Genomic DNA, 13,363 nt, shown 5'->3' on the forward strand with positions numbered 1-13,363 from the left:
GGAAGACGAAACGACGAATTGCGAAGTTATGATGAATCTTGCCGATCAGGAGGTGCCCGCGACAACAGAATTGGCGGGCTTAGTAAGTAACTGAAAATTTATTTGTTATTTGAAAGATAGAATTAAATTTAAAAAACGCTTTTATGATCTTTATTAATCGAAAAAAAAAGTTTTTAAAATTAAGGATTAGTATCTCATAGAAAATCAAGTAAATTTGTAATATTTGACTGATTCACGTTAGATTTATAAGAATCTTGTTAATAATATACAAATTGACGTATTTATGTTTTTTATTAATTGATAAAGAAACAATACTTTTTTATTTAAGAGAGAATTAGTATCTTCTCAAAAAGTCAAATAAATTTGTAACATTTGATTGATTCGTATTGAATTCTCATTAATAACATGTATTTAACGTGTTTATTACATTCTTTATTAATTGATAAAATAGAAGATTTATTATTTGAAAATTAACATTTCCAAAAAATCAGTGAATTTGTAATAATTGATTGATTTGTATTAATCTGTAAAGGTCTCGTAAATAATAATATATGCAATTAATTTATTACGATCTTTATTAATTGATAAAAACGGTATTTTTTAATTTAAGGATTAGCATCTCAGAAAATCAGATGAATTTGTAATATTTGATTGATTTAATGTGCGAAGAGATAAATAAGCACATAACTTGTAGATGATATTGGATTGGTAAATAAGTCCGTTCGGTTTAGTTGGCTGAAAATTGTACATACAATATTTTTGTTAAAAATGAACAAAATTTAAATTTAAAAAAGTTTTTAAAGCTTGAAATTTCTACTTTAAAAGGTTACTATATTTTTTGAGTTTATGTAAATTTGATAATTTTTACATATAAAAAATTACGAGCTGAAGAAAAATGTAAAATATTCTTCTTGCTTTGAGGATGTCACGTGCCCAAAAAAATTTTGCAAAATTTTTTACTATCTGACATGAAAACTTGGTTTTTCCTCAAAATTCATCTTTAAAAAATGTTCCTATGATTTTTGTTACCGAGTTATTCGCGGATTAAATAAAAAAGCATTCTGATTTTGATTGCTTAATAACTTCGTTAAAAATCATCGTATCGTAATTTAAAAAAACATTCTTAAAGCTGAAACTTTGCTCTATTAGATGATATAGTTGCCCACTTTTTTAAAAAGACAGAATAAAATTATTTCATTCCACTCTAAAAAAACCGAATGAACTTATTTGTCAATCCGATTGTTTACATTAAAAATCTTTCTTTTTACGAATCAAACAGAAATATCGCATTTAAAGATAAAAGATTTATCTTCATCTCATATTATATACACATTTTCTTTTTTATTTTAATTCAGATTGGTAATAGAAAAATTACAAGACCTTATCTGAAAAAAAAAAAGTGTAAATGATAATCTTTGATCGTTGATTTATTTCTAGGCGATAAAATTTATTTTTCATCGCAACATAACACTAATTACAGTTACCTCACTAGGTAAAATAGAATAGTCAAAAATTAAAAGAGAGAGCAATGTCCTTTTTTGGCATCCTAAATTCATGAAACGACATAGCGTTACGTTAATAGCGAACAAGAAGGTGCAGCATCAAAACGTTACCGGTCACGAAGGTGTTTAAGACCCATTAAACACCACCGCATTAAGAGCCGCTCCGTTTGATACGGATATCCGACTTCCTCGGGGCTGACACAATAGAGTTCTCGGCGAGTGGCACGAGGTCCAGGGTCATCGCGCGTACAATGCGGCCACTCGAGAGATGATCGCTCGGTCGGGTGGCGAATTGCCGCGGCACGCGCCTCCACGCTCCGATGGCTCGTCCCACGGGTGCCACCCCTTTTGTGTCCTCTAAACACGTAATTGTCGCCGTTACTCCTCGCGTGCATGCGTGCGTGCGTGCCACCACCGTGACGACACGATGCACGCGGGACTCGCGGGTGGTCAATGGATAGGGACACGGGAGAGGGGATGACTTGGCGACTTCTTGATTTATGTTTGTTGACTCTAAAAATCGGCCGATTCCCACACACGCGATTCCCGCCTCACCGTCGGATCGACGCCGGGCGCCGTTTAATTGACTGCCGCAAGAGATAGCATATGTCACCACTCGAGTTTCCCATGATTAGGGGTGGCCTTCTCGGGAACGGGGCGTGTGCGAAATTACCCGCTGGCTTGTTTATTTGCTGATTGTTTAGCTGTTCACTTCTTCATTCTTCTCGATGAATTTGGTATTAACCCTTCGAAGTTGACGTCAAAATCTGTAACACGATTACTGATCTGCGAGATAATTCATTTAATTTATGTTAATTAAAAGACAATTAATTAATCCTCCGCACATTACATGAAAATTTGAAAACTTATAAGACTATTTTTCGACTTTGAATTATTTTGCCGATTTTGTCTCAAATTCGAACAAAAAAGTGGAAACCGTTTTGGATTATATAATTGTAAACAGTATTCCTAAAAAGGTTGAAAGAGTATACCAGAATTTTTTAGATTCTTCAAAACCCAAAAATCTTTTAAAAAACACAATCATCCCTCAATGACCTAAATGATATCCAACTAATTGTAAGTAGTGAAATGTAGAGTAGTCTAGTCGGGGGATTAATTTCAAGAATGACATAACTCGACCAAAATGACATAACTTGTATTAAAAAAATTAATACTAAATATATTTTAATATTGTAATAAGAATAATCCAACTTTACAAAGGTAACACAAAGAGAATTGAATTGTTTGACATTTTTGACAAAGAGATTTATAATTGAGTGGGTCCAATAAACACCGTCAACTTTGAAGAACTAGGCACCGTGTATTCTCGCATGATCTCATCTTGATGCTATTAGTTTTATAATAAGATAAATGATATATTACATGTAATATAATATTTTTATACGTTACATTTATCAAGCGTTACTTTCATAGTTCAATCGACACTTGAGATCGATGCAAAAAGACGTTACTTATAAAAATTCCTTCTAGCACGATCTTTGCATTGTAGGACGCAATTAGCTGATAAACTTAGATACAGTGCGATGAGTTCTTTAATCTCGAAATCTCTTCCATACTGTCCCTCTCGCCGGGCATTGTCCGCCTTTCAGTGTTCACCACTGTCATTATCTTCGCGGTTCGTAAGGGTAGGAAAACGGCAGGAAAACTTTCTTGGCGAAGTAACCCGAGTTCTCGCCTGTGATTGATAAAATTGACCATCCTTGCCATTATCGACACGTAATTAGCAGAAGGAACTGTGGCCGCCTTTTATCTGTCCACTGACCAAAGTGGAACACACATGAATTGCGGATTGTTAAAAATGTTTCCATTTTGTGAGTCCTATTTAAACTATTTTTAATTCCCGTCAAATTTTAGGATAAAATTCTGTCTGTAATTTTATGCACGTATTTTAATATACACTCATCAGCTAAAAGCTGATATTGATTTTATTAAACGTTGCACTTTTTTTCGATGGGTTTCGAAATGCAGTTAACTCACCGAGTGATTGGTTCTTACTTATGGATCTAACCATTTATGTTCAATCGCTCTACGAGCAAGGCTGAGTTCCAAAACCTATCGAAAAAAGTATTACGACATTTTAACTAATCAATATTCGTGTATTTTAATTTTACGTACTATTTTATGTGCTATATTTCGATCCTTTTCAAATGTTTTTCATAATTCCTGGCACACAACACTAAATAAAATTTTATTACTAATTGTTATAGCGGTAATAATCATAATTATAATATAATGTCATTATAGCTATACCTATCAAAAATTTTTGTAGTTTAGATTTTATGCATGTTTACTAGTTTTTTGTTTTTATTTGAATTACATCTAGAATTTATTTTTAATCTTTCCCTCTAAAAGTCACTTTTTATCAACCATTTATCACTGTCTCAATACTTCATCTCCAAAATGTAGCTTCCTAGTCCGTCGAGTGATCACGAAAGGGACACAGTTTGACGACGTGTCGTCCGCTCTCGATGACTTTATTATAAACCGAACCGAAGTGCACAATTACTACGAGGGAGAACGTGGATTTGGGGTGCCGTGCCAGGACCCCTGTATACTATAACCTCGTCGCGAACGACGGGGCGTTCCCTCGATCCCGTCGTGGCCGTGGGTATCTCGTTTTCACGAGAGGCATAAACGCGCGCATATATAAACTTGCGTGCCGAATGTGTTACGCGCGCATTCGTCTAAAACGACATCCGCTGGGAAAGGCCAGGAGACATCAAATGGTACACGGTCCTGTGTTTGCGCCTTCCACTTACGCGTCATTGCCTGATCAATCCACTGTTAAATCCTACTCGACGAAAAAGCACCGGTGTTGGAAGATCATGCACTGAAAGAAAAATGTTTTTGGTATTTGTGACTCTATAATTGCATATTAAAATAATTATGGTTGGAAACTCTATTATGTATTTATTATTACTATAATGTTAGAATAAACATATATATTTATAACTTTATGTATATATAAAGATAATATATTGACACAAATTTATTTTATCGTGCAATTATAGTCACAAAAACAAATATTTTTTTGCAGTTCGACAAAATTGTAAAAAACGATTAATCAGTATGATCTCAATATATTATTTATAAATATCACGCAATATATATATATATATAAAATTTTCAACATTAATTATATAATTGAAATATTAGGTTAAATACTTGTATTAAATACTTGCATTAAAATTAATTTTTAAAAATCTGTAATATGTCTCCAATATTTCTTAAGTATAATATAGATATATTCATCTATTAAATATTATACTTAAGAGATATTGGAGATATATTACAGATTTTTAAAAATTAATTTTAATACAAGTATTTCTATTTTATTAAATTATAATGCATACAGAATATTAACGCTTATTTCGTGCGCAATTGAAATACTCTACGTGTCTCGCGAATCGTTTTTGCGTCAGTAAATATATATACATAATGGATTGACAGGCGTATTAAACATTTAAGGCGGTATTAGTGAATGTAATTAAAATTTATGTTGAAGCGCACGGATTACAGGCGCCGTGCCATCGCGGCAACTAATTGCGGACGACGATTAATTGCGATCAAAGGAAAATCTCGAGGAGAAATTATGAACAAATAATGAAACTTTGAGCAGCGTGACTCCGCCGGATGCTCGTTAATATCAATATACTTTTTATCAAAAATATCCAACATGGAAAATTATACATTGTATATATAATAGTATTTTCGGGACAGTTCGACATTTTAATTGTTCTACCATTTCAACCTAATTTTGAGAACCTAATTTCCCACGTGATAGGGTTTTTCTTGAATAATATATTTTTTCGCGCGAAATTTTTTGTCGCAACGATAGTTTGCGCTCCCATAGTCTGTAGTCAAATTTTACGGAATCAAAGGCAACGTCTGCGTTATCGAAATTCCCAAAACCGGTAACTGAGTTTACCACTAGATTGCCCCGCAAGGAGGAAACCGTCCAATCGTTCACCGGATGTCTTCCTCTTGCCCTTCTCTTACCCTTCATCCTCTATTCCTCACTGTGTCTTTCGCGCGCTCCTATATTGAGAGTCTCGCAATCACTCTCTGAAATCACTTGCATTCTCTTTCACATTCGTCCAATATTTATTGCATAATATCGGAACAAACTAGACAAATAAATATCTTTTCCTTACTTCAAACATGACACAGCTAAAAAAAAAACCGTGATTCTTGGGTTATTGAATGAGTTAAGTAAACATGACTATTTCCGGATTAAGAGAATATGAAACGAAAATGACATTTGACCATGTTAAGGTTATATTCTTTTTGTCGATATTATTTGATTAGTCAATAATATTCTAGCATATTAAAAAATAGTTTTTTCCCTTTTCTAGAAAATTTAATTCTTCGAGTTGTGTCACTATTGAAATAAGGAAGGATTGAATATGTTAGATTATCTAGCGATTATCTGTAATCATATTTCTCAGGGGAAAAACATTTGAATATTATTAAGTCTCTGTAACTTATAGTAATCCATGTTTCTTTTTCTTGTGTTTCTAGCCTGGAAACGGATTTGGCAGATTGCCCGAGCCGCTTCAGACGGTAGCCGGCGAATATTGTCCCAGTAACTACCCAGTGTCTCAAACCGCGAATAATGAAAAGTTGCACACTGGTAAGTGGGATTTTCATTAATGAAGGCTTCTTAATAATCGTCGGCTTGATAATCGCGATGTTTTTCCATTTAAACGTATGAGCGAAGAGGATTCACACGAACCCGCAGAAAATTTTCTACGCGCGCCATTCAATGTTTCCATTTTCTGAGAAGAAAGTGCATCTATACAAAAATATCTAAATCACTTTAACGTTTTAACTTGACGTTCTTAACGAACTTGCGAGGGTATAATCAAGGGAAAAGGTGAGCGAGGAGCGGAGACCGGTCGATTCTTCGATTCCCCCGTTCGACTTTGAAGCTCTTTGATATCGTCGCGGCTCGGAGACGTCGCGTTTCCATCGGGTGAGGCTTTCGATACACGAAGACCGTCGACCGCGAAAGGAGAAGCGCACACATAGGAAAGGGCACGTTTAGGAACACGTGCGGGGACGTGTACCCCGAAACGAAACGCTGGCAAGGAGAGAAGCGGAGGGTGAGCTATACCCCCCGAAGAGAGCCTGTCACTCGCAGGCAGCCGAGTCGATATCTTTATATAGTCGCATCAACGACGACATTATTTTCCAAAGGTCGCGGTGAGACGCGGTTGCATCGTGTGACATCGCCCGAGACAATCTGCTCGGAGTACTTCTTGCCAATTACTCGGCCCGACATTTCCTAAATAGCTGGCCGATATTTCGCTCAACAACGCGTTGCGTTTTCGGCGCCAAAAATATACGAAAGCTTTCAGTAATCGACGCATTATTTTCTTGGCATCAATTCGTACAATCCGATGATATCTTGATTCCTCAATTCCTTCAATCGATGGTATCGATGATGATATTAAAGATGATATCAATGATAACATCTACTTTAAAAATAAATACTTTTTCTTAGTTTGAGTAGCCCATTGGCAAAAGTCGTTATATCCACTTGAAACTTTTTGTGAGAGTGAAAAAACATGTATAATTTTTCTCATCCAAGTTATGAATAAGATTTTTTTTAATTAAGAAGGAATCATTTTAGTTAAAAAACGTGTATAATATAGTATGAGAAATACAATTTTCATTAAAATAGAATACACTTGATTGATGTTGGAGGAAGAATTTTAGCTATTTTGGAACAAAATGTCTGCCATTTTTATTAAATATGACTAATGGATATAACTGCATCTGCAACAGTAGGGAGATTTGGAGAATCTTTATTTTTCTTCTTATAAACAATAAAGATAATTTATCTTTTTTTTACAATTATAGATCCACTTTTCCCTCTTGACTGATTTAATATTATTAATCAGTATTATTGACCATGTAAGATCACCTTAAGGAATTCAAGAGTTCTAGAATCTAATTTTTTTTATATTTTTAGACATAGCTGCTTTTGTATATAACTAGACTACTCAATTGAGATTTAGATTTTAGAATGTGAAAGATGTTCTCGCGATAAGACTACGGACTAATTCGTACCTCGATAATTTCATCTTTCGCGACGAGAGTTTTCTTCCAGGCGAGTGTCCTAGCCTTGACCTAGAAACGTGACATCAATTCAATAAGTGACGTGTTATCATCGCAAAGACTTCCCTGGGGTGTCCTCACAGTGAAATCCCCCACATCCCCCTCCTTAGTATCACCGTTGTGGAGAATCGCCGAACAACCCCAGCCAGCGTCTGGCTGCAGTGATTGACACTTTATATCTAGCATTGGCACGCCACGGCGCGAAGCCACCGCTCGCTCGGGATGGACCACCTCCACCTAACTCAATCACTGCCTATAATGCCGCAATTTCTCTATCATAATCGCGTTACGTCCCCTCTCTACACCGACTCGATCCACTTTTCGACACGACGATTCAGAAATATTGAAACGCCGCCACGATGGATGAAAATACCGCTGATCGTTCCCCGCTTTCTCTCTTTTTCTTTCCTTCTTCTCTCCCCTATCTCTGTCTATCTCTTTCTATCTCTTTCGTTCGTCTTTTTCACATTCTACGTATCTGGAAACGGTGTTGTAACTTTTCCGTCTCTATAACGAATGTTTCCGACTACAAAATATAATTAGACTCGAATATAGTTCGTATTGAAATTACAATGTAAAAAATAGTAAAAATTATGGAAAATTTTTAATGTAATATTTATATGAAAAGAATTTTCTGTTAAAGTACAGATTTGAAAATAATTATAATGAGCCATCAAAATAATTATGTGGATGCTCAAACTGGTTGCTACACTGTAAAAAAGCATGTAAAATTACATAAATAATATATGCGATGGAAATGGTACACCATATAAAATGGTGCTTTTTTAAAAAAATTAATAAAAAACTTTTATCTCTAATTGTCTAAATACATCTTGATATTAAGATTCCTCCAGATGATATGGCTATATACGACAACTTTGCACACATTCGTTAAATATTGGCCTACATTCAATAATACATTCAATATGGATAATTATATGTATCATGTGTGTTTATGATATTTATTAATGTTGACATATATTGCCCATATCGTTGGAAGCACCTCGTGGGAGGCGTCTACATGTAAAGAATAATTTTACTGAAATACATAAATATTTAAGTAGATAAATCTAAAAGTAAGTCTTTTATTGAACTTTCAAAATAATTATATAGAAATCTCAAACATGATTAACAATACTGCAAAATGTTTTTCTAGAAACCGATTAAGCATCCTATATAATTATTTTAATAATCCAACAAAATTATTCTATATTATAGCTAAATTTTTAGATACTTCGACCAAACTACAGTCCGTGTAAAATTACTCATTCTAATTATTGTATAATAATTTTACATAAAATTGTTTTACCGTATACAATATTAAAATTTTTTGCAGCGGTATCATCATGAACGTTCTACAGAATTATTTTAATATTTCAACGTAATTATTTTCAGATCTATTTTCTGATCTAATTTTTATACGTCAGCAAACCGTTTTCTTCTCGTAGAGCACGTAGTTGATACATGTAATCTGTACGATCGTAAATTTGTCTTGAGCGACAGGAATTTAGTGCGGTATCCAAAGACACTGCGAACACTCGGGAGAAGTCTTTGCGGAGAAGAGTATCGTTATAGCCGAGCAATGAGCTGTGGCGTAAGTAGATTCGATTCGCGTCGGACGGGATTCTGTCATGGAACGAAACGAGGTTACCGCCGAGTGGCTACCCATGGCGAATCCTGGAGGCCCATTAAACGCACCCCAGTTCATCGCGGCATTCTTATGCGTCCGTTCACGTGGAAGGGTTTGTTTTTGCCTCTGATTCATTCGCGATCTTCTCGCCTTCCTTTGTCCTCGGCATGGATCTCGCTGATCTCAGATTCGGATTGGTGCGTTTTTTCCCATCGCGAAAGTGCTAGATATATCGAAGAACTATCTGTCTCCTTTTTATATCGAACGTATCGAATAAATACGCATATCAATAACATAATTAATCAAAAATAACGGAAGCGCACCACGTGACAATCTACAGCAAACATTGCCCGACATACATATATCAGCTCCACATATATAAATGTATTTGCGTTCCCTGCCGCCTATTATTTGCTTTATCTCGCGATCAATAGCACGATTAATCAATGCGTGTTGTTAACTTTGATTACAGGGAGCGAGTTGTACATGCCGCAAGGCTACAGGCAAGAAACCTGGTTGCAAGATGGTAAGTGTGCTTCAGTCAAAATTTTATTTTCTTGGCACACGTATATTTTATAATGCTTCAATTAATTACTATAATAATATTGTAATAATGTAATTGTCCATTGTGCATATTACGCATTTGCCTTTAATAGAGGCTTAAGTCTCCCGAAACCATTAGCCCGGATAGCTCAGTCGGTAGAGCATCAGACTTTTAATCTGAGGGTCCAGGGTTCGAGTCCCTGTTCGGGCGATTTTTTTTGCTTCTTCATCCCGAAAGTATTCATAATATAAAAATGATATCTTTACGTACGATTAAGTTTCAATTAATACACATAGCAAGTAAAATAAATGTCCAACAACTAAACTAATAAGAATTAAGATGTGATGAGTTTTATATTATTATTTATTAATTAATATTTAATGGCATTATAAAAAAAATCCATATATGAAACTTTGTTCTGTCGATGATCGAAAAATACTAACATATGAATCTAAAAAAAAATATTTAAGTGAAATTTCATTGTTATGTAATTCCGCATACACGGAAAAAAACAGTTTTGTTGAAGCATCTAAAAATTTAGCTGAATATAGATCTGAAAATAATTTTGTTGGACCATCAAACTAATTATATAGAACTCTTAAGTATGATGAATATACAATAAAAAACATTTTGTATTTATATCAGAAACCGTTTATTCAAGTCCTTGTTAAAATTTTGTGTTGCATTTTTAACATACTCGAATGTTAATTTAACATAATGTGATTTTATATTATTTAAATATTTTGTATTAAATCGAAATTTAAGATTTCTTATTGTCAAAATAATACAATTTATGAGTAAGTGAACAAGTAACACAAAAGAAATATGTTTTAAAACGTAAATTTTAAGATGAATAAAGGAGACTGTGTGTGTTAATTTAACATATAAATGTTAATTTTATTGAAAAAATATGCTTCCACAATTTAGTTATAAATTGTGTCAGCGTTACATTTTTTATATTAATTTTTTATATAATATTTATTACTTCTTAACATCTTGTATTGAATTCATCTTAATAATTACAAATATATTGTTGATTTTTCAATCACTAGACACTACCAATTATTGGGACCTCTACCTTATGAAAAAAGATAATTTTTTTTATTTCTTATTATTAGACACAAATTATGCACTAAGAATATGAGTATAAAAATAATGTTAAAGAAAGCTTAAATATTTTTTATATCGTCAATTACAATGTTTTATAAAATAATAACGCTAAACGGACTCAATAGAATTTCTCAAGAATCAGATTGTTATTAAAGTCACGAAATCTTGGTATTGATTTTTAGAATTTAGAGATGTAGTATGAAATTAAAGCCCTAAGCCGCACAGTGAGATAATTACGTTCAGCCACTATTCACTCGGAACATTAATTTTAATTACCATGCCCAACTGCGATGTAATACGCGATGGACGTAATGTAACGGATGATGAAAGGGGGGATGATTTTACTCGCGAGACGGAAGCTCGATATTTTCGAGCAAAATCTTTCTTGTGAAAAATGATAAAGACCAATAGAAGAAGCAATCATGAGATGTCAAAGTATTGGCAGCGCATGCATAAAAGCTCGTAGCGTTATAAACTATAAAATTCAACCTGCAACTTTATTAAAAAGGAACGATAACTCTTAATATACACGATACCTTCATGCCCTCGGCTTTTTTTCTTTCAAATATTAAAAACACTTACGAGTTTTCTGGTCAGAATATTTATATAGATTATATCTATATTAAAAATACCTAGCTAAATAATGATCTATATTCTTTTCCTTTGATATCTAAAAAATAAGTAATTTTGTGCGTTGCCAGCTTTCATTCCTATGTATCTCCCAACAAAAACATTTCAGAAATTTATCTTAAAACGAAAGACTCGTCGTATATAATTCATTTTGCAGCTGAAAAAATTTTATTTTTTTACATTCAATTAATTTTCGTTTACGTTTAAAAAATGTCACGATTTAACTATTAAAAAATTAAAAATGAAACGATTTGCGTTGAATAATATAAATAATATTTAAAAAATTTAATAAACATAAAATTCAGAAATATTTAAATAAAAATTAAAAAAAATGTTTCTTCTAATTAATTGCAATTTTTTGTAACGTAATATCAATGATAAAATCGTTTAAAATATAAATGCAATAAATTTTCAATTTATATTCACTTATGTATACTGTAAAAAAATATTATTTTTTCAGATTACTCAATAAATGAACTTTTTGGACAATCGGATTATTTTTTCTTTTGTAGTTTGGAATTTAACTTTAAGATATTGAAACATTTTTGTTTCAGAGTTTTGCATTTTTATATAAAAAAAAAGAGCATTTTGACTTTGATTGCTCCGTTAAAAATCATCATATCGCAATTCAAAGAAACAGATTCTTAAAGCTGAAATTTTGCTCTATCGAATGATACAGTTGCTAATTTTTTCAGAAAACATGTAGATAATATAAATAGCATATAACTTAATATACTCGTAAATAGCGTTATAAACTTTTGTTTCGATCTAATATTAAAATGTAAATGTTTAAATTACAATACATTAAAGCGGGACGTTTCAACTGACAAAATGAGTCTGCTTCAGAATTTTTTTAACTTTTTCTATCGGCAGAAAAAAGTATATGTTCAATTAATTACAAATTATACTAACATGATGTCTCCTTCGCGCAGGTAGCAGCTCCGAAACCGAGGACAGCGAGCAATACGTGCCCGAGTTCCACCAGATGTCGAGTAAGCGTCCGTCTTCATCTGTTCGCTCTGTTCGTAAGCGTTTCCATGAACCATTCGTCAAATGTATACTTGTCGTTCAATCCTATTGATTATTGCGGAAAAATAGCACGCATTAGTCGCATCGCGTCGCATCGATACGGCGGCAATGTCTGATAATTCGCCCAGATAAATAAATCCGAGATTGGAATCCGCGGAACAGGATTGCAGAATGTCAATCTCCGCTGAAATCACCGCTGAAATCGTGTATAGTGTGCGGAAATGTTTCGCGCGTCGTGGTTCAGCTTCGAAATTGGTTGGAAAGTCTGTTACCGCACGCGCTGTCTGAAGGTCTAAACTAGAGATGCTATACTAGAGTCTGGCCACGAGATAAACTTTTGATTTGTTCGTCGTTTTTGTCAATTTCAGTCAGACTGAATAAGATAGTATAACTTAGAATGAAATAGCATGTATAAAAAGAGACTATATATATATATCCTCCTTTCTCATTCTTGTTTTGAGAAAATTACTCGTGGCTCTAATCTAGACTAGAGACTCTCTAATCGAAGGCACAAAACAGCCACTTTTGATTCGCCTACCATGTTTTTAACAACTTCTGAGAGAGAAAAAAGAGAGAGAAAGAAGTAAAAAATAGAACAGAAAGAGGAAAAAATAGTAAATGTATGTTCTTCTTTCTCACGTGATTTTAATTAATAACTAGAGAACCTGCATACAGAACACGGCTCTTGTCCAAACTCTGATAGAGATATCTAGTCTAGACTAGAGATTCTCAAGTAAGAGACTGGACAATATACATTTGATCCGTCATATTTTT

General features: G+C 33.5%; 1 protein-coding gene and 1 non-coding gene across 2 annotated transcripts in view; both read left to right on the forward strand.

Moving 5' to 3' along the window:
• Nucleotides 1-9,755: 9,755 nt before the first annotated feature.
• Nucleotides 9,756-13,363, forward strand: part of LOC108727628 (uncharacterized) — a 22,907-nt gene continuing 19,299 nt past the window's right edge. Inside the window, exons 1-2 of the mRNA XM_018455802.1 lie at nt 9,756-9,802; nt 12,493-12,552. Coding sequence (XP_018311304.1) covers nt 9,763-9,802; nt 12,493-12,552 — 100 coding nt within the window. The 5' untranslated portion in view covers nt 9,756-9,762. The remainder of the gene's footprint in view (nt 9,803-12,492; nt 12,553-13,363) is intronic.
• On the forward strand, nt 9,958-10,030 carry TRNAK-UUU (transfer RNA lysine (anticodon UUU)). Its single transcript has one exon. It is a non-coding gene; the product is annotated as a tRNA-Lys (tRNA).

Source organism: Mycetomoellerius zeteki, unplaced genomic scaffold (assembly GCF_001594055.1).
Source record: "Mycetomoellerius zeteki isolate Tzet28-1 unplaced genomic scaffold, Tzet1.0 scaffold517, whole genome shotgun sequence".
In the NCBI taxonomy this organism is placed as follows: Eukaryota; Metazoa; Arthropoda; class Insecta; order Hymenoptera; family Formicidae; genus Mycetomoellerius; species Mycetomoellerius zeteki.